The sequence below is a fragment of the Pseudophryne corroboree genome, chromosome 2 (assembly GCF_028390025.1).
Source record: "Pseudophryne corroboree isolate aPseCor3 chromosome 2, aPseCor3.hap2, whole genome shotgun sequence".
Taxonomy (NCBI): domain Eukaryota; kingdom Metazoa; phylum Chordata; class Amphibia; order Anura; family Myobatrachidae; genus Pseudophryne; species Pseudophryne corroboree.
The window spans coordinates 564,703,580-564,727,029 of NC_086445.1; the positions used below are offsets into that span (position 1 = coordinate 564,703,580).

At 46.0% G+C, this 23,450-nt stretch overlaps 1 protein-coding gene across 1 annotated transcript in view; it reads left to right on the top strand.

Moving 5' to 3' along the window:
* The window catches only part of GRIK3 (glutamate ionotropic receptor kainate type subunit 3), a 982,272-nt gene that overhangs the window by 392,540 nt on the left and 566,282 nt on the right, over positions 1–23,450 (top strand). Inside the window, exon 3 of the mRNA XM_063954369.1 lies at positions 20,514–20,771. Coding sequence (XP_063810439.1) covers positions 20,514–20,771 — 258 coding nt within the window. The remainder of the gene's footprint in view (positions 1–20,513; positions 20,772–23,450) is intronic.

Sequence of the window (23,450 nt, forward strand, 5' to 3'; positions counted from 1 at the left end):
CTTTTCAGAAAGTGATGATGTTAAAAGCCTATCGTCTTGTTTATTTTAATATAATTTATGTTAAAACTATCATAATTTAAAAATGTGTTAGCACATGAGGAAGCACTTATTAAGCAACACACATTGCTCAATCTTTCTTTTAGTAGGCTCTTATTCAACAGGACCATCAATAAATTAGCAAAAGGACATTGAAAAGGTTTTCATTAAGAAAACACATTTTAAAGCTGAATATAATGTTGAAAAAATGTCACAGAAAGCTGGGATAGCGGTATTTCAGATTGAGGACATTATTCAGTGTCAGTCCCACATGGAATCACAAAATGTGTCCATAGAAAATATGCAGCATTGTAAACCAGCCCGAGCTGGGTGTTGGGTGCTGGGGAGCAGAAGGGCACTGGAGGCTTTTGGAGAAGGGCTGTTGGGGAGGGAGAAGGTAAAGCAGGCGGAAAGGGGATTATCTCAATCCTGACGCTGAGTGACCCAGTACGTTAGTGCCTCTCCCTTGTTCCGACACCTTTGCCTTGGTATGGTGTAGCTGGATTACGAGTGAAGGCATGCAGTATTTTCACTGTAAGTTTTAAAATTACTAAAAACTCTGCAGTATACAATAGAAAAACAGTAAGGTTATTGTCCAGATAAAGCAGATAATAAGTACCCAAGCGGAATGGAACATATAACTTCCAAAGACAAAAATAGGAAAATGTTATTTTATTTAATGACAACACTTAAAAATGTATTTGCAGACTTTCGCTTTCTCAACAGAATATGAAGCTTTCTTTATCTGTGTAAAAGGAGTCTGTTCTTCAGTGTACAAATAGGATTTTGGTTACTTACCGGTAAATCCTTTTCTCGTAGTCCATAGAGGATGCTGGGGTCCACATTAGTACCATGGGGTATAGACGGATCCACTAGTTGCCATTGGCACTTTAAGAGTTTGAGAGTGTGGGCTGGCTCCTCCCTCTATGCCCCTCCTACCAGACTCAGTCTAGAAACTGTGCCCGAGGAGACGGACATCTTCGAGAGAAGGATTTAACACAGATAGTGGTGAGATTCATACCAGCTCACACATACAAGGCACATCAAGCTAACTTGCTTGAAACTCTCAACAACTGCTGAAACATTACTTACCAAGTAACAATGCAGTACATAACTAAACAAAGATGTACTGAACCAGATAATGATTGCAGGAAAATGAATCACTGGGCAGGCGCCCAGCATCCTCTACGGACTACGAGAAAAGGATTTACCAGTAGGTAACCAAAATCCTATTTTCTCTTACATCCTAGAGGATGCTGGGTTCAACATTAGTCCATGGGTATGTACCAAAGCTCCCAGAATGGGAGGGAGAGCGTGGAGGATCCTGCAGAACTGATTGACTGAACTTCAGATCATCAGAGTCCAAAGTATCGAACTTTAAAAGACTTTGCAAACGTGTACGACCCAGACCAAGTTGCAGCTCGGCAAAGTTGCAATGCCGAGACACCCCGGGCAGCCGCCCAGGAAGACCCCACCTTACGAGTAGAGTGGGCCTTAACAGATTTTGGACACGGCAATCCTGCCGTAGAATAAGCGCGCTGGATAGTGAACCTAATCCAGCGAGAGATCGTCTGCTTAGAAGCAGGACACCCAATTTTCTTGGGATCATATAGGACAAACAGAGAGTCTGACTTTCTGTGACGAGAAGTTCTCTTCACATATATCTTCAGAGCCCTCACAACATCCAAGGACTTTGATGTAATTGAGGAGTCAGTAGCCACTGGCACCACAATAGGTTGGTTTATATGAAATGTCGACACAACCTTCGGAAGAAACTGCTGACGTGTCCGGAGCTCAGCTCTATCTTCGTGGAAGATCAAGTAAGGGCTTTTACAGGATAAAGCCCCCAATTCGGACACACGCCTAGCCGAAGCTAAGGTCAACAACGTGACAGCCTTCCATGTAAGAAATTTTACCTCAACCTCCTGTAGAGGCTCAAACAAATCTGACTGGAGGAACTGCAACACCACGTTAAGGCGCCATAGGTGGTACAAAGGGAGGTTGGATGTGCAGAACTCCCTTCAAAAAAGTCTGAACCTCAGGGAGGGCAGCCAATTGTTTCTGGAAGAAAATGGATAAAGCTGAAATTTGGACCTTCACAGATCCTAACCTCAGGCCCATATCCACACCTGCTTGCAGGAAGAGGAGAAAACGTCAGAGTTGAAACTCCACCGTAGGAAACTTCTTGAATTCACACCAAGAGACATATTTCTTCCAAATACGATGGTAATGTTTAGACGTTACCCCTTTCCTAGCCTGTATCAGGGTAGGAATGACCTTCTTCAGAATGCCCTTCCGAGCAAGTATCAGGCGCTAAACTTCCATGCCATGAAACGTAGCCGCGGTAAGTCTTGATAGGCGAATGGTCCCTGCTGCAGCAGGTCCTCCCGAAGAGGAAGAGGCCTCAGCTCTTCCTGCAAGAGATTCAGAAGGTCCGCGTACCAAGCCCGCCTTGGCCAGTCTGGAGCAATGAGGATCGCTTGAATTCTTGTTCTCCTCCGAAGCTTTAGAACTCTTGGAATGAGTGGAAGTGGTGGAAACACGTACACCGACTGGAACACCCACGGAGACACCAGGGCGTCCACTGCTTGTGGGTCCCTTGACCTGGAACAATAACGTCAAAGCTTTTTGTTGAGATGAGAGGCCATCATGTCTATTTGGGGTAACCCCCAAAGGTCTGTTATTTCCTTGAACACCTCCGGATGGAGACCCCACTCCCCTGGATGGAGATCGTGTTTGCTGAGGAAGTCTGCTTCCCAGTTGTCCACTCCCAGAATAAAGATTGCTGAGAGCGCCAATGCGTGTCTTTCTGCCAAGAGGATGATTCTTGTCACCTCCGACATTGCAGCTCTGCCTTGTCGGTTTATGTAGGCTACTGTCGTTACATTGTCCGACTGCAATTGAATGGCCCGATTTCTTAGAAGATGGGCTGCCTGAAGAAGACCGTTGTAGACAGCTCTTAGTTCCAGGATGTTGATGGGCAGGCCGGCTTCCTGACTTGACCACCTTCCTTGGAAAGTTACTCCTTGACTGACTGCTCCCCAGCCCAGAAGGCTCGCATCCATGGTTAGAAGGACCCAATCCTGAATCCCGAACCTGCGGCCCTCCAGAAGGTGAGGCAATTGTAGCCACCAGAGGAGCAAAATCCTGGCTTTTGGTGACAGACGTATTCTCTGGTGCATGTGGAGATGAGATTCTGACCACTTGTCCAGGAGATCCAGTTGGAAGCCTCGAGCGTGGAACCTCCCACACTGGAGAGCCTCGTAAGAGGCCACCATCTTTCCCAACAGGCAAATCCATTGGTGAACCGACACCCGGGCTGGCTTCAGGACATCCCGGACCATTGTTTGTATAACCAACGTCTTCTCCTGTGGAAGAAACAACCTCTGCGCTTCTGTGTAGGGATGTGCACTTGAAATTTTTCGGGTTTTGTGTTTTGGTTTTGGGTTCGGTTCCGCAGCCGTGTTTTGGGTTCGACCGCGTTTTGGCAAAACCTCACCAAATTTTTTTTGTCGGATTCGGGTGTGTTTTGGATTCGGGTGTTTTTTTCCAAAAACCCTAAAAAACAGCTTAAATCATAGAATTTGGGGGTCATTTTGGTCCCAAAGTATTATTAACCTCAAAAACCATAATTTCCACTCATTTTCAGTCTATTCTGAATACCTCACACCTCACAATATTATTTTTAGTCCTAAAATTTGCACCGAGGTCGCTGGATGACTAAGCTAAGCGACCCTAGTGGCCGACACAAACACCTGGCCCATCTAGGAGTGGCACTGCAGTGTCACGCAGGATGGCCCTTCCAAAAAACACTCACCAAACAGCACATGACGCAAAGAAAAAAAGAGGCGCAATGAGGTAGCTGTGTGAGTAAGCTAAGCGACCCTAGTGGCCGACACAAACACCTGGCCCATCTAGGAGTGGCACTGCAGTGTCACGCAGGATGGCCCTTCCAAAAAACACTCCCCAAACAGCACATGACGCAAAGAAGAAAAAAAGAGGCGCAATGAGGTAGCTGTGTGAGTAAGATAAGCGACCCTAGTGGCCGACACAAACACCTGGCCCATCTAGGAGTGGCACTGCAGTGTCACGCAGGATGGCCCTTCCAAAAAAACACTCCCCAAACAGCACATGACGCAAAGAAAAATGAAAGAAAAAAGAGTTGCAAGATGGAATTGTCCTTGGGCCCTCCCACCCACCCTTATGTTGTATAAACAGGACATGCACACTTTAACCAACCCATCATTTCAGTGACAGGGTCTGCCACACGACTGTGACTGAAATGACGGGTTGGTTTGGACCCCCACCGAAAAAGAAGCAATTAATCTCTCCTTGCACAAACTGGCTCTACAGAGGCAAGATGTCCACCTCATCATCATCCTCCGATATATCACCGTGTACATCGACCTCCTCACAGATTATCAATTCGTCCCCACTGGAATCCACCATCTCAGCTCCCTGTGTACTTTGTGGAGGCAATTGCTGCTGGTCAATGTCTCCACGGAGGAATTGATTATAATTCATTTTAATGAACATCATCTTCTCCACATTTTCTGGAAGTAACCTCGTACGCAGATTGCTGACAAGGTGAGCGGCGGCACTAAACACTCTTTCGGAGTACACACTTGTGGGAGGGCAACTTAGGTAGAATAAAGCCAGTTTGTGCAAGGGCCTCCAAATTGCCTCTTTTTCCTGCCAGTATAAGTACGGACTATCTGACGTGCCTATTTGGATGCGGTCACTCATATAATCCTCCACCATTCTTTCAATGGTGAGAGAATCATATGCAGTGACAGTAGACGACATGTCCGTAATCGTTGTCAGGTCCTTCAGTCCGGACCAGATGTCAGCATCAGCAGTCGCTCCAGACTGCCCTGCATCACCGCCAGCGAGTGGGCTCGGAATTCTGAGCCTTTTCCTCGCACCCCCAGTTGCGGGAGAATGTGAAAGAGGAGATGTTGACAGGTCGCGTTCCGCTTGACTTGACAATTTTGTCACCAGCAGGTCTTTGAACCCCAGCAGACTTGTGTCTGCCGGAAAGAGAGATCCAAGGTAGGTTTTAAATCTAGGATCGAGCACGGTGGCCAAAATGTAGTGCTCTGATTTCAACAGATTGACCACCCGTGAATCCTTGTTAAGCGAATTAAGGGCTCCATCCACAAGTCCCACATGCCTAGCGGAATCGCTCCCTTTTAGCTCCTCCTTCAATGCCTCCAGCTTCTTCTGCAAAAGCCTGATGAGGGGAATGACCTGACTCAGGCTGGCAGTGTCTGAACTGACTTCACGTGTGGCAAGTTCAAAAGGTTGCAGAACCTTGCACAACGTTGAAATCATTCTCCACTGCGCTTGAGACAGGTACATTCCACCTCCTATATCGTGCTCAATTGTATAGGTTTGAATGGCCTTTTGCTGCTCCTCCAACCTCTGAAGCATATAGAGGGTTGAATTCCACCTCGTTACCACTTCTTGCTTCAGATGATGGCAGGGCAGGTTCAGGCGTTTTTGGTGGTGCTCCAGTCTTCTGTACGTGGTGCCTGTACGCCGAAAGTGTCCCGCAATTCTTCTGGCCACCGACAGCATCTCTTGCACCACCAAATTCAAGGTATGTGCAAAACATGGGACGTGCTGGAATTTGCCCATATTTAATGCACACACAATATTGCTGGCGTTGTGCGATGCCACAAATCCACAGGAGAGTCCAATTGGGGTAAGCCATTCCGCGATGATCTTCCTCAGTTGCCGTAAGAGGTTTTCAGCTGTGTGCGTATTCTGGAAACCGGTGATACAAAGCGTAGCCTGCCTAGGAAAGAGTTGGCGTTTGCGAGATGCTGCTACTGGTGCCGCCGCTGCTGTTCTTGCGGCGGGAGTCCATACATCTACCCAGTGGGCTGTCACAGTCATATAGTCCTGACCCTGCCCTGCTCCACTTGTCCACATGTCCGTGGTTAAGTGGACATTGGGTACAACTGCATTTTTTAGGACACTGGTGAGTCTTTTTCTGACGTCCGTGTACATTCTCGGTATCGCCTGCCTAGAGAAGTGGAACCTAGATGGTATTTGGTAACGGGGGCACACTACCTCAAGAAATTGTCTAGTTCCCTGTGAACTAACGGCGGATACCGGACGCACGTCTAACACCAACATAGTTGTCAAGGCCTCAGTTATCCGCTTTGCAACAGGATGACTGCTGTGATATTTCATCTTCCTCGTAAAGGACTGTTGGACAGTCAATTGCTTGGTGGAAGTAGTAAAAGTGGGCTTACGACTTCCCCTCTGGGATGACCATCGACTCTCAGCAGCAACAACAGCAGCGCCAGCAGCAGTAGGCATTACACGCAAGGATGCATCGGAGGAATCCCAGGCAGGAGAGGACTCGTCAGAATTGCCAGTGACATGGCCTGCAGGACTATTGGCATTCCTGGGGAAGGAGGAAATTGACACTGAGGGAGTTGGTGGGTGGTTTGCGTGAGCTTGGTTACAAGAGGAAGGGATTTACTGGTCAGTGGACTGCTTCCGCTGTCACCCAAAGTTTTTGAACTTGTCACTGACTTATTATGAATGCGCTGCAGGTGACGTATAAGGGAGGATGTTCCGAGGTGGTTAACGTCCTTACCCCTACTTATTACAGCTTGACAAAGGCAACACACGGCTTGACAAATGTTGTCCGCATTTCTGGTGAAATACTTCCACACCGAAGAGCTGATTTTTTTGGTATTTTCACCAGGCATGTCAACGGCCCTATTCCTCCCACGGACAACAGGTGTCTCCCCGGGTGCCTGACTTAAACAAACCACCTCACCATCAGAATCCTCCTTGTCAATTTCCTCCCCAGCGCCAGCAACACCCATATCCTCCTCATCCTGGTGTACTTCAACACTGACATCTTCAATCTGACTATCAGGAACTGGACTGCGGGTGCTCCTTCCAGCACTTGCAGGGGGCGTGCAAATGGTGGAAGGCGCATGCTCTTCACGTCCAGTGTTGGGAAGGTCAGGCATCGCAACCGACACAATTGGACTCTCCTTGTGGATTTTGGATTTCGAAGAACGCACAGTTCTTTGCGGTGCTTTTGCCAGCTTGAGTCTTTTCAGTTTTCTAGCGAGAGGCTGAGTGCTTCCATCCTCATGTGAAGCTGAACCACTAGCCATGAACATAGGCCAGGGCCTCAGCCGTTCCTTGCCACTCCGTGTGGTAAATGGCATATTGGCAAGTTTACGCTTCTCCTCCGACAATTTTATTTTAGATTTTGGAGTCCTTTTTTTACTGATATTTGGTGTTTTGGATTTTACATGCTCTGTACTATGACATTGGGCATCGGCCTTGGCAGACGACGTTGCTGGCATTTCATCGTCTCGGCCATGACTAGTGGCAGCAGCTTCAGCACGAGGTGGAAGTGGATCTTGATCTTTCCCTAATTTTGGAACCTCAACATTTTTGTTCTCCATATTTTAATAGGCACAACTAAAAGACACAGAGGTAGCTACAGCCGTGGACTACCGTACTGTGTCTGCTGCTAATATAGACTGGATGATAATGAGATGAAATCAATATATATCATATCACACTAGTACTGCAGCCGGACAGGTAGATATATTTATTATGTAATGACTGATGACGGACCTGCTGGACACTGTCAGCTCAGCAGCACCGCAGACTGCTACAGTAAGCTACTATAGTAGTATGTATAAAGAAAAAAAAAAACCACGGGTAGGTGGTATACAATTATGGATGGACGAGCGACTGCCGACACAGAGGTAGCTACAGCCGTGGACTACCGTACTGTGTCTGCTGCTAATATAAACTGGATGATAATGAGATGAAATCAATATATATATATATATATATATATATATATATATATAATATCACTAGTACTGCAGCCGGACAGGTATATATATTTATTATGTAATGACTGATGACGGACCTGCTGGACACTGTCAGCTCAGCAGCACCGCAGACTGCTACAGTAAGCTACTATAGTAGTATGTATAAAGAAGAAAGAAAAAAAAAAACCACGGGTAGGTGGTATACAATTATGGATGGACGAGCGACTGCCGACACAGAGGTAGCTACAGCCGTGGACTACCGTACTGTGTCTGCTGCTAATATAGACTGGATGATAATGAGATGAAATCAATATATATATATATATAATATCACTAGTACTGCAGCCGGACAGGTATATATATTTATTATGTCATGACTGATGACGGACCTGCTGGACACTGTCAGCTCAGCAGCACCGCAGACTGCTACAGTAAGCTACTATAGTAGTATGTATAAAGAAGAAAGAAAAAAAAAAACCACGGGTAGGTGGTATACAATTATGGATGGACGAGCGACTGCCGACACAGAGGTAGCTACAGCCGTGGACTACCGTACTGTGTCTGCTGCTAATATAGACTGGATGATAATGAGATGAAATCAATATATATATATATATATATATATATATCACTAGTACTGCAGCCGGACAGGTATATATATTTATTATGTAATGACTGATGACGGACCTGCTGGACACTGTCAGCTCAGCAGCACCGCAGACTGCTACAGTAAGCTACTATAGTAGTATGTATAAAGAAGAAAGAAAAAAAAAAAAACCACGGGTAGGTGGTATACAATATTATATATATATATTATATACAATTATATATATATATATATATATATTAAACTCACTGGTGGTGATTATTAAACTGGTGGTCAGGTCACTGGTCACACTATCAGCAGCTTGCAAGTAGTACTCCTAAGCAGACAATCACAATATATATTATACTGGTGGTCAGTGTGGTCACAATGGCAGTGTGGCACTCTGGCAGCAAAAGTGTGCACTGTACGTTATATGTACTCCTGAGTCCTGCTCTCAGACTCTAACTGCTCCCCACTGTCAGTGTCTCCCCCACAAGTCAGATAATACAGTCACACTATCTATCACTTCAGCAAGTAACTACTAGTACTCCTCCTAATGCTCCCCAAAATTACTACTGTGTCTCTCTCTACTGTCTCACTCTCTTCTCTATAAACGGAGAGGACGCCAGCCACGTCCTCTCCCTATGAATCTCAATGCACGTGTGAAAATGGCGGCGACGCGCGGCTCCTTATATAGAATCCGAGTCTCGCGATAGAATCCGAGCCTCGCGAGAATCCGACAGCGGGATGATGACGTTCAGGCGCGCTCGGGTTAACCGAGCAAGGCGGGAAGATCCGAGTCGCTCGGCCCCGTGTAAAAAAAACTGAAGTTCGGGCGGGTTCGGATTCCGAGGAACCGAACCCGCTCATCCCTACTTCTGTGTCTAGGATCATTCCCAGAAAGGACAACCTCTGGGTTGGTTCCAAATGTGACTGTGGAAGGTTCAGAATCCAACCGTGGATCTTGAGGAGGCAGGTTGTGAGAACAATGGACTACAACAGCTTCTACTTGAACGATGCCTTTATAAGCAGATCGTCCAGATATGGAATGATGTTCACCCCTTGTTTGCGGAGGAGAACCATCATCTCTGCCATCACCTTGGTAAACACCCTCGGTGCTATGGAGAGGCCGAATGGCAGGGCCTGGAACTAGAAATGACAGTCCAGTAATGCAAAATTGAGATAAACCTGATGCGGCAGCCAGACCGGAACGTGTAGGTACGCATCCTTGATATCCAGGGATACCAGGAATTCCCCCTCTTTCAGACCCGATATCACCGCCCTGAGAGACTCCATTTTGAACTTGAACTCCTTTAGAAAGGGGTTCAATGATTTTAGGTTCAGAATGGGCCTGACCGAACCATCCAGTTTCGGTACCACAAAAAGGTTCGAATAGTAACCTGTGGTTTGCGAATGAGGAGGAATTGGCACAATGACCTGTGCCTCCACCAACTTTTGGACAGCTTCTTGTAGGACAATGCTGTCTACCAGCAGAGCTGGTAAGCCTGATTTGAAAAAACGATGAGTAGGGAGACTTTGAAATTCCAGCCTGTATCCCTGGGATACAATATCTGTCACCCAAGGATCCAAGCCGGACGATACCCAGACATGACTGAATTGTCTGAGTCTTGCTCCCACTGGCCCCACCTCCAGGCCGCGCGGTCCACCGTCATGCGGAGGACTTTGGCATACCTGAAGCAGGCTTTTGTTCCTGGGAATCTGCAGTGCAAGGTTTCTTGGACTTAACTCGTTCTACCCTAAAGAAGGTATTGGACGGTCTGGCCTTTCTAGGCTTGTTTGGCCGAAAGTACTGTGTTGCTGAAGAAGAGAAGGATTTATTCGGAGCAGGTGCAGCTGAGGTAAGAAATGGAGACTTACCCGCTGTAGCCGTGGATATCCACACGTCTAAAGCTTCCCCAAAGAGAGCCTGACCTGTATAGGGTAGGGACTCCACACGCTTTCTGGATTCCGCATCGGTCGACCACTGGCGCAGCCCCAGTCCCTTATGAGCTGAAACAGACATGGAAGAGTTTCCCGCAGCCATGGAACCCAGGTCTTTCATGGATTCTACCATAAAACCTGCTGAACCGTGAATGTTGCGTAAATATAATTCAACATCACCCTTATCCATCGTATTTAAATCCTCTAGTAAGGTAGCCGACCACTTTAGCTTTTGCAATCCATGCACTAGCAATAGTGGGACGTAATATGGCCCCTGAAGCAGTGTACATTGATTTAAGTGTGTTATCAATTTTTCGATCAGCCGGCTCCTTTAAGGCGGTAGATCCTGGAACAGGTAAAACCACCTTCTTTGAAAGTCTGGACACAGATGCGTCAACAATCGGTGGGTTTTCATATTTTTTCCTATCTTCCTCAGGGAAAGGAAACGCCACCTGTTCCCGTTTATGGATCTGGAATTTTTTCTCAGGGTTTTTCCATGCTTTCTCAAATATAGCATTCAATTCCTTTGACGCAGGGAAGGTCAGCGAGACTTTTTTATTTTCAGTAAAAAAAGCCTCCTCAACCTGCTCAGGTGTGGTATCATTAATATGTAACACATTCCTGATAGCCTCTATCATCAATTGCACCCCCTTTGCAAGATATGCAGACCCCCACAACACATCCCCATCACCGTCTGTTGTGTCAGAATCGGTATCCGTGTCATCCTGCGCGACGTGCACAAGCGCACCTCTGTGGGGGTATATAGCGGAGCGTCCCGAGGTACCAGAATCGGGCCATACTGCCATAGAGTTCTGTAATACCTGGGTTGCAGATTCATTAATTGCAACCCTGTCAGAAATCTGAGAAATCCAAGATTTGATAGAAGAAAACCACTCAGGTTCTCTTGCTGGTATCTTTGCTAAACCAGTGCTATCCTGATTACCTGGAATGGGATCATCCTGGGAGGACAAAGCCTCTGCAGCATATGACACAGTGTCCCTGGACATAGCTAAAGGAGACCACCAAACACTCCACACACACACACACACACACACACACACACACACACACACACACACACACGGGAGGGCAGACAGAGTTTCCCCCCCAAGAATGGCAAGAGAGTCACAGAGATTGGAGCCAACCCACACACAGTGCTTTTTTACCAAAGGGAGACCCCTTTTCAGCGCTGTGTACCTTAATAGGATACACAATCGTATTGCAGCCTCCCCCCCTTCTACAACCCCCTGGTACCGTTTACAGATAGCTGGAGTTGCTGTGGAGGGACCTGATTCTCCTTGTCAGCGCTGTGCAGGCAGGAACATGGCACTGAACGCTGCTGGGTCCACTCTGAGGAGAAGCTCCGCCCCCAAAATGGCGCTGTCTTCCCGCTCTTCATCAGATTATACTGGCCTGAGGATTTAGTGCTGGCTGAGAACCCGACAGGCTTCTGGACCAGTGTAGGGTGTCGCGTTGGCTCAGGGTGCCCCTCACAGCGCCACACCATGTACCGCTGAGCCATCCCCGGAACGCAGTTAATACTGCACTCCTACCCTGCTGCCGTCATCTTCACACTGACCCCCCGCTTGCTAGGGGGGTCGGTGTCTCACTCGCCACCGATTCTTCAACTCTGCAAGGGGGTGGCAGCATGCTGCTGGGGCAAGCGGTCCCCTGTTGCAGAGAATGATCAGACCCCTCTGGAGCTCAGTGTCCAGTCAGCGGAGACAGTGGCTCAGACCACGCAGGGCGGACACTGCTCCCCCCCTTAGTCCCTCGCTGCAGGGAGGCTGTTGCCAGCAGCCTCCCTGTAAAACAATAAACTCTAAAAAATAAATTTTACCAGGAAAACTCAGGATAGCTCCCCTAGCTGTGACCGGCTCCTCCGGGCACATTTTCTAAACTGAGTCTGGTAGGAGGGGCATAGAGGGAGGAGCCAGCCACACTCTCAAACTCTTAAAGTGCCAATGGGTCCTAGTGGACCCGTCTATACCCCATGGTACTAATGTGGACCCCAGCATCCTGTAGGACGTAAGAGAAATCATATTGCAGCAGTTGTAAGGGTTTTGAATAAATGGGTGTGTTTTCACTGATCAGCACTACACTTACACCAGGGTCAGAACCAGGGCCGGTGCTAGGGTGTTCGGCGCCCCCCATGCAAACTATTAATTTGCGCCCTCCCATATTTTACAAAGGGACAGCAAGCATCAAAAAAGGGGTGTGGTCTCACAAGGAAGGGGCCTGACCACACAATAGTACACCCATTTCAGATTACGCCACACAGTAGCACAATCTTATTCACTTCACCCCACGCATAGTAGTGCTGTTTATACACATAATGTCCCTGGTAGTGGTGCCGCTTATACACATAATACCCCCTGTAGTACGCCGCATATACACATAATGTCCCCAGTAGTAATGCTGGTTACATATAATGCCCACAGAAGTGCGACTTATACACATTATGCCCCATACACACAGATACACACACACACATACACACATACACCAGTGGCAAAACTTGTGAATGGTGGGCCCCGCTGCAGAAATTTGCTTTGGGCCCCCCTCTTCCGTCCTATCTCAAGTTCACAATATGCCACATGGCTATCTGTGACGAGAGGCAGTGGGTTGACGGAAAAGAGGATAAGGTGACAAGGACAGGCAGACGGGGACAGGGACAGGCAGAAAATGATGGGGAGGGGGTGACAGATATAGGGAGAGGGTGACAATGAGCAGCAGTGGATGATGGAAAGAGTGACATAGGCAGTAGTAAATAGGGATAGGGTGACAAGGACTGGCAGCAGGTGATGGGATAGGCAGAGGATGATGGGGAGGGGGTGACAAGTATAGGCAGTGGGTGACAGATAGAGGGTGAGAGGAAGAGGGATGTAGTTACCATCCTGGTGGTCGGGATCCCGGCAGTCAGAATACCGACGCCAGGATCCCGACCACCAGAATTCCGACAGGGGGCCGAGAGCTATTCCTACTCATTGCGCTTGCCGCCCTACCTGCATTCAAGTGGCCAGTATCCCGGCGTCGATATGCTGACCGCCGGGATCCCAGCCTCCAGTCAGCCATACACAATGTAAGAAAGAGGGTGACAGGTAGAGGCAGTGGATGATGGAGAGAGTGACATAGACAGTAGGAAACAGGGAGTGGGTGCGGGTGACGGGGAGAGGGTGACAGGTATAGGCAGTGGGTGACAGGTACAGTACATGGTAGTTGGTGACAGTTATAGGCAATGGGAGACAGGGAGAGGGTGACAGGTAAACTTCAGCAACCAGCTCCTGACAGTTGTCCTCTTTGGCTCTGCCCTCCGACGATGTCATTGGTGGGCAGTGAAAACGTTACTGTCACTGCCTGACCCCGTTCTCTGCATTGGCTCTATATGTGGCCGGATGCTCTCGGTGGTGGGTAAGGGGGGGGGGGGGGCGGTGTAGGCAGCTTCAACTGCTCTTTTGTCTTCTGCTACTCACAGGGAAGCCACTGCTTCAGAAGCCTGACAGGCGCTGGGCTTTCTGCAGCAGGTGGCTGCTCCGCCTCTTTCAAGCTCTGTCGCTCCATACCTCCAAAGACCTCAGTGCATGCTCCACTCTTAGGGCACCTTCCTCCCCTGTGGCAGCAAGCCTAAGATAGGAAGAGCCGGACTGGTCGGAAGGAAAGGGGAGGAGTGGGGAAGAGAGGGGTTTGGCGCCCCCCCTCTTCTGGCCAGACTGTGGACCTCATCTTTCCACAACAGCAGGCTCAATCTATACTAGGACCGGGACGGACAGAAAGCGTGATGCAGCAATGGCAGCTTATAATGATGACTCATTATAATGGTGACGGCTTCAGGTCCCTTAATTGCTGTGGGCCTCTGTGCTATGCAACGGGTTCACCGTCGGAAGTTCTGCCTATGACATACACATATATACACACACATAGATACACACACACATAAACATAGAGAGACACATATACACATAGATACACACATACTGTAGATACACACAAACATACATACACATAGGTACACACACACATGCATACACATACACATAGATACACACACACACACACACATACATACACACACATAGATACACACACATACATACACATAGAGACACACACACATACATACAAACATACACATAGAGACACACACACACACACACACACACACACACACACACACACACAGTTTCTCACTCACTCTCCCCCAACATACTATCTGACAGTCAGGATCTGTAGCAGTTTCTGTCTGTCCTCCTCTGCAGTCTGGTCCCATGTAGCTCCAACCCTCGCTGCCGTGTAGCTCTGCCCCTTTTTCGGAATGGGCCGTGGACTGTGACATGACGCTGGAGGAGGCTTCATCATGCTGCCGGCGCCACTGCCTGTCAGTGTGACAGGCACACCAGCTGGCAGCAACAGCGAGGCCAGGCGCAGCACAAGGATACAGAGCAAGGAGAGCACCTCTCCTACCCAGCGCCTACCTGCTTTGCATCCCTTTGCTGGTCTGGTCAGAACACCCACAAGTTAGCCCCTCCAAGAAGCTGCAGTTGAGGGTTTTTGTTGGCATTTTAGTCAAGCTTCGCAACTGCATGCCCACACCACAGCCTTACTATACTCTGGCTGCAATAACACACCCACTACACGCGATTGCACACCTGTTCTAGCCCTGGTTTTGGCTATGCAGATTGAGAAAAATCATACATGTACAATGAAAAAAAAAATGCAACTTAATACAAAAAATACACAAATCACATTTGTATATGACTAAATAGGGCCTTAAGTATGAACTTATAAGGGAGGAAACATAAGAACACTATTAAAATATAGTATTATTAACCTCAATAACCATAATTACCACTCATTTCCAATCTATTCTGAACACCTTACACCTCACAATATTATTTTTAGTCCTAAAATTTGCACTGAGGTCACTGGATGACTAAGCTAAGCGACCCAAGTGGGCGGCACAAACACCTGGCCCATCTAGGAGTGGCCCTGCAGTGTCAGACAGGATGGTACTTAAATAAAATAGTCCCCAAACAGCACATGATGCAAAAAAAAAAAGGTGCACCAAGGTCGCTGGATGGCTAAGCTAAGTGACACAAACAACTCAATATCACAGGAATTATTCGTTCTAATCAATGGTATTATTTATTGGTCCAAATCACTGGAAGAAAATGACAAAATCACTAGAATTAAAAGCCAGTATCACAGGAATTATTTGTTCTAATCAATGGTATTATTGGTCCAAATCACTGGAAGAAAATGACAAAATCACTGGATTTAAATGGCAGTAATGTCGGGAATTATATCAAATGGCAGTACCACTGGACATACTGTATGCGGAAGTGTCAGACAGGATGGCACTTTTAAAAACATAGGCCCTCATTCCGAGTTGATCGGTCGCAATGCGAATTTAGCAGAGTTACACACGCTAAGCCGCCGCCTACTGGGAGTGTATCTTAGCTTCTTAAAAGTGCGACCGAAGTAATCGCAAAATTGCGATCACAAACCTCGTAGCAGTTTTGGAGTAGCTTCAGACTTACTCTGCCTGTGCGATCAGTTCAGTGCTTGTCGTTCCTGGTTGACGTCACAAACACACCCAGCGTTCGCCCAGGCACTCCCACCGTTTCTCCGGCCACTCCTGCGTTTTTTCCGGAAACGGTAGCGTTTTCAGCCACACGCCCCTGAAACGCCGTGTTTCCGCCCAGTAACACCCATTTCCTGTCAATCACATTACGATCGCCGGAGCGATGAAAAAGCCGTTAGTAAAATTACTTTCTACATAGCAAAGTTACTTGGCGCAGTCGCAGTGCGAACATTGCGCATGCGTACTAAGCGGATTTTCATTGCGATGCGATGAAAAATACCGAGCGAACAACTCGGAATGAGGGCCATAGTCCCCAAACAGCACATGATGCAAAGAAAAAATAAAAAAAGGTGCACTGTGGTCGCTGGATGGCTAAGCTAAGCGACACAAACACCTCAATATCACAGGAATTATTCGTTCTAATCAATGGTATTATTTATTGGTCCAAATCACTGGAAGAAAATGAAAAATCACTAGAATTAAAAGCCAGTATCACAGGAATTATTCGTTCTAATCAATGGTATTATTTATTGGTCCAAATCACTGGAAGAAAATGACAAAATCACTAGAATTAAAAGCCAGTATCACAGGAATTATTTGTTCTAATCAATGGTATTATTGGTCTAAATCACTGGAAGAAAATGACAAAATCACTGGAATTAAATGGCAGTAATGTCGGGAATTATATAAAATGACAGTACCACTGGACATATATGGAAGTGTCAGACATGATGGCACTTTAAAAAAAACTTTTTTATATGACAGGGACAAACCCACTGTCTTAACAATTGGCAGGGCTGATTAAACAAACAGCCAGGGGGAAACTACTGAATCCAGTTTCTAACCCTGGGTAATCATTTTTATTACCCGGGATATAATAATAATAATAATCACTAAGGCTCCCCTGTAGTGATGTAGATGAGATCCCCCCCCAGTGGACCCCCACATGGGAGTCCTTCCGCGTCACGCTGAGGACACTAGGGTAGTAGAATCCAACCTCTGAACCCGTGCACCTGTGGATGGTGCAGACTTTCTGCTCTTTCGAATTTTCTCGATCTGGCAGCCCAAGGGGACTGCATCAGAGAAGCAGAGTTACGTCTTCTCACAGGTGGTGCTGCGGAAGGATTTGTATTCAGAGTGTCCCCAAGCGGTGTCTCACCTGCGAAGGGGAGGTACCTCATGGATTTGGCGTCTGCGTTCCATTGGCAGATCCAGAGACCTCTGCGAGCCGCTACTGCCATGGAGGATGCTCTAGAATTCATCAGCCCAATGTCCCTCATGGCTTTCACCATGAATTTAGCCAAATCCTTTATGTGACCTAGAAATCAAGACAACATCATCCCTATGAATTGTATCAAGGTCTTCTATTAAATTGTCTTACCATTTTAACATAGCTCTAGCTACCCAAGTGCATGCAATAGTGGGCCTAAGGGCGGCACCAGTAGCCGTGTAAATGGATTTTAGAGTTGTCTCTATCTTGCGGTCAGTCAGTTCCTTTAACGAGGCCGAGCCTGGTACAGGTAATGTAATTACCCCTGATGGCCTGGACACCGAAATGTCCATTATGGGAGGAATCTCCCATCTCCTTCTATCCTCCTCAGGAAAGGGATATGTCTTAAGTACTTTATTGGGGATGTAAATAACCTCTTCTGGGTTTAACCAGGATCTTTCAAATAGGGTATTCAACTCTTCCGAAACCATGAATGTCACTAATGATTTTGTAGTTAGCATACAAGAATTTTCCTCTGTTTGTATAGGTATTTCTAACACATCTCTAATGGCATTGATAAATTGCTGAATGTTGTATTCCAATCTATCATAGTGCCCCCCTCTAACTTCTGTGTCGATCCCCGTGTCGGCATTGATGTCCTTGTTGGCCTGCAAGACCTGTGTATCAGGAGCTGAGGGGTCCTAGATGAAATGGACTGATCCATATCTAGAGCATTCTTCGTAGCTTTTTTCCAGCAACTTAATAGAGTATGCCCTAATGAACTCTGAGGAGTCTTATTTCCTAGGCTATCCAGCCATTCTGTCTCCATCCTAATGGGATGAAACCACTCAAGGCAATCCTGAGTACCTGGTACAGACTCCTCTGAGGAAGACACCTCCACAACCTCCAAAACATTTTGTTCTGACATGACACTGACCAGTGATACTGAGCACTGATGAGGATACTAGAACTCACACTGGGCATCAAGAACAGCACTGGACTACTATACTGTAGTATTATATACTGGTCACCACAATGCAGCACTGATACTGAGCACAGATACTGAGCACTGTTCTGGATACTAGAACTGACACAGGGCAGCAAGATACAGCAATGGACTACTGTACTGCCATATACTGGTCACCACAATGCAGCACTGATACTGAGCACAGATATTGAGCACTGTTCAGGATACTAGAACTGACACGGAGCAGCAAGATACAGCACTGGACTACTGGACTGTACTACTATATACTGGTCACCACAATGCAGCACTGATACTGAGCAAAGATATTGAGCACTGTTCAGGATACTAGAACTGACACAGAGCAGCAACATACAGCAATGGATTACTGTACTGAACTACTATATAATGGTCACCAAAATGCAGCACTGATACTGAGCACAGATATTGAACACTGTTCAGGATACTAGAACTGACAAGGAGCAGCAAGATACAGCACTGGATTACTGTACTGAACTACTATATAATGGTCACCACAATGCAGCACTGATATTGAGCACAGATATTGAGCACTGTTCAGGATACTAGAACGGACACGGAGCAGCAAGATACAGCAATGGACTACTGTACTGTACTACTATATACTGATCACCACAATGCAGCACTGATACCGAGCACAGATATTGAGCTGATATTTAGCTGATATTGGGCTATTCAGGCAGAGACTGTAGCCACGTCCTCTCTGCTCAGTCTACAATGCACGAGTGAAAATGGCGGCGATGCGCGGCTCTTTATATGGAATTTGAATCCGACAGCGGGATGATGACGTTTTGCCTCGTTCGGGTTTTGCGAGAAAGGCGGGAAGAACCGAGGCTGCCTCGGACCCGTGTAAACCACGTGAAGTTCGGGGGGGTTCGGATCTCGACGAACCGAACCCGCTCATCTCTAGTTATTGTTTCACTATTGGTGGTAAACAAGAGGCGATCTACTGTGACTTGTGTACTGTAGGTGACAGTGTCTAAAATATATCTGAAGATAGGAAGGAATTTGTGTTGTCTATTTGAGCCCACAAACATTAGTGGGAGCCGAGTTTTGTAACTTAATAAGTTAGTGTATGCAGCCCTTTAAAATTAAGGCAAGCCACGTATTCCCAAATGGGTAGTAGAACATTTGTGTTATTCTCTCATTGTATGGGTAGAATTAAATAACCCTCAGGCTGCCACCGTACTAACAGTGGCAGCTCCTAACATGCATGAGTTTGCTACTGAGTAAATGTGTCATGCTCTCTTGATTGGAAGGGGATATGTTAACATTTATGATGAGGATACAGATATAGGATGTGTGTTTATTTTAACTGTTTTGCATTTCCAGTAACTTGTAGACTGTAAGTTGATGAATTGATGCATTAGGCTACTGCAGCTATTACAGCAATTGGCAAACAATTGATGAGTGGTGACAGTGGCCAAACTGTGCCTAACGCTATAAATGAAGACGGTATTCATCCCATGGTTAAAAATTATAGTGGAGCACCCCTCAGATGTTTAGCATAGTTACAAAATGCTGTTAAGGCAAAACAAACTTCACATTTTATTTGAATAGTGTTTGAGCCAAGAAACAGGAACAACATTACCCTGTATTCTTCTTAAGATAAGTAGGTATAAAGCAAATTGGGTTTATAAGTTATTGACACACTACTCAATGTTGAGATGTTTCTTTACTATTGTCTCTTTATACTTAATTGGTAACAACATGGTCTTGTCAGGGTGATACTCTTATGGCCCGTACACACTATGCAATATCATTTACGATTTGAACGATATTGTTCGTTTCTGAATGATACTGTATAATGTATATGCAGCATCCGACGTACGATGCGCGCTCCCGTGGGTCGCATGCGACATCGTACGTCGGACTGCATGCAGTCTTGATGAGGTGACATTGTGTGCTTTTGTACTCCATTGATTACTTTTTTCTAGACATCGTTTGACATCGTTTGTAGTGTCACACACACACGATCTGATCTGATCGGATATCTTATACAATATCATACGATATTGTATCGTATGAGATCGCATAATGTGTACATAGCATTACACCAGTTTCTAAAAATGCCCAAAGACTTGTGAAAGTTGAATGCTAAACAAAATTGTTTTTGGTGTGACCTGTCCTGGAAATTTCAGTAACAACTGTCTTATTTAAAGCTCTTCTATTGCAATTCTCCAGTATATTGTGATTTAATCATAGTTTATAATTAACTCCCAATAACCTATTATATTAAAACTGTGTAATGTTTTATTCCCATAGCCAAAACCCCTTGGTTCACACTTTAACTAAATTGCATTGATGATAAGAATATCTCTTTGTTGCAGCTTGTGACCAGCTGGCCCTTGGAGTGGTTGCTATATTTGGTCCATCTCACAGTTCCTCCTCCAACGCAGTCCAGTCTATTTGCAACGCATTGGAAGTTCCACATATCCAGGTCCGATGGAAGCACCACCCACTAGATAACAGAGACTCCTTCTATGTAAACTTGTACCCAGACTATGCCTCTCTCAGCCACGCAATCCTGGATCTTGTGCAGTTTTTAAAGTGGAGGTCAGCAACAGTAGTCTATGATGACAGCACAGGTATGGTGGCACCAACAGTCGGTCAAGTTTGCAAAAATATGCAAAATTATATATGTTATCTGTACCAAGAAGACCTAATAACAAAGCTATATTTAATTGTTAAGGGACCATTTTCACTTAAATCAATATGATTAAAAAACAGTGATGTTTTTTATGCCCCCGTAGTACCCCCTGGCATGACGTGGAAGTAGCCATCAGCTTTTTTATAGGACAAGCTGTTCACTACTGTATCTGAATGTTATACACTGACATGAAGTGAGGCACTTTGCTATGATATCACAGGAAAGCACCATACTTCAGAATAGACCGTCCCCACCTCCGACCTAGCAAGGTGAACAGTAGATATGAGGATGCAGCATGAGAAGGTGGGCAGACCACTTGGTAACTAAAGTACAAGAGATTTGACTTGATCAAACCACTTCTTTGGAGCTACATAGTTTTAGAGCAATAGGCTAAGGTTTTTTGATAAAACCACTGGTGCTATTTGGACTCTTTCAATAACATGTTTTGTCACTCATTCAGTGTTTTAGATGCTTCTTAACCACTAAAAACCCTAACCAAACACCTAGACTACCAAACTACTAATATCCCTACCATGTGCTCATGCCTAATAGGATTAGGCAAACAGAAAAGTCTACTTCATGTGTCAGATGTCCCTATTAGATTATTATTTTATTTAATTTCTGCTTCCTGAAACCACATGTAGCATACTGCACATAAAATACATACGATTTCACATACATAACACAGAGCCACAAATATATCTGGCCAAGTCAGGGAAACGGATTCTGGGGCTAATTCAGCTTGCCCCACAGAATTGTGGAAACCGCTATTTACCGATTTTGGCACTTCTATGCATGCGTGTATGGCGGTGGGTGTATGCATGAGGTCTTAAAGCTGACAGGGGCGGTGGTGGGGCATAGACGGCGAGTCTTTTGGGTGTTGATGCACCATTTTATGGGCGTGGTCTGGACAACACAGGTGTGTCCGGATCATTTGCAGAGCGGGCCGCGGCAACTGCGTGATGTCACACACAGCCGCTGCAACTCAGGTGGCAACCCTAATCATGCGAGTGCATCGCTGTATAGCGATATGCTCACATGTTAGGGGGGGGGGGGGGCAGGACCCAGAGTGCGGGGCAGACTTGCTCTGTGCTGGGCGTCCACCCACATGTTAGAGACTACAACCCATGCTGAATTACACCCCATTTCTAATTCTAAATTATAATAATTTGTAATTAATTCTTTAAAATGGACATGGTATAGTCCACAGGTTCTCAAACTCGATCCTCAGGACCCCACACGGTTCATGTTTTGCAGGTCACCTGTAGAGTTTTAAAATGTGACAGTTGGTGATACACAGTGCACCTGCTGGGTGACATGGAAAACGTGAACCGTGTGGGGTCCCGAGGACCGAGTTTGAGAACAACTGGTATAGTCTATTTCAGCATGTGTTCTCTATCATGGCAAATATGTACAAAATATTAGTACAGATGTGTCCCCATACATCTAACCTCAATGTACCATGCATCATGATATGCCTGGTGTGAGTGATCTGACAGGTCCCATGCAACTTTGTTTGCATCAGTCATCTTTCTCTTTGCAGAAAATGTATTTTAGTCTCACTGTTCATACAGATATACATGTGTTGCAAAGCAAATCAATCAGCACAGTCTCCTGGTGCATCCTAGTCTCATTGCGTTGTGACTAAGATGCATTTTCAGAAAAAAAAGGCACAAAAAGAATGCCACATGCTAGCAGACTCTCAGGAATACCTCCCAACTTCTGTCCCTTCTGAATAGGGACCATGGCTGAAAAGAGGGTGGAGATTCGTATAGAGAGGGCAGGTCCTGGAGGCAAGGGGCAGGGCCTAGTGCTGCAACCCCTGCTTTCTGCATTTTTGGTGCGTGCACAGCACTCTATAAGCGGCTTTACAGCCCCCGGCTCCCCTCCTTGTGCTGATAGATGCTGTACGCATGCGCACGGCATCTATTCAGTGATCACCGGCTGCTTTGCAAAGCAGAGCAGCTGTGATCACTGGCTCTCCCAACTGCCCCCGCGCGTGGGACACTGCAGCCCACGGGTGGGACAGCGGGACAGTGTCCAGTTAGCGGGACTGTCCCGCTAACTTTGGGAGAGTTGGGAGGTATGGTCTCAGGGGACCTGACTCACTGAGAGAGTCTATTTGGTGCCACTACAGGAATGATGTATGGGGACACATCTGTATTAATATACTAATATCTTACTAGTAGATGCGTTTCCTGATTCTTAGAAATAATTGAAGCAATTGGTCATAGATGCCCATGGATTCTGCACTTTGTAAACAATCTAGGTAGTACTGGTTATACTCTTTAGGGGAAGATATATTAATCTTTCTAAGGAGTGGACGTGTAGAAGTTGTCCATAGCAAAGTTCTTGATAAATACTAGCTAGAAGCTATTTGGTTGGTATGAGCAACTTCTACACTATTTAGATTGTTTCTTACATTTTCCCTTATAAATTAAAATGTTTCAACTGAAGTAATTAAATTTTTTTTTATGATCATTAGTCAATTAAAAAAATGTTTTTAAAGGATGCATACTTCAAATGAAAGATACGGTAATTATTTAAATTATGATTAGTAAAATAATAACAGTAACCTAGAATTTACCCTGTCCCTCAGAATACATAGGATAGACAA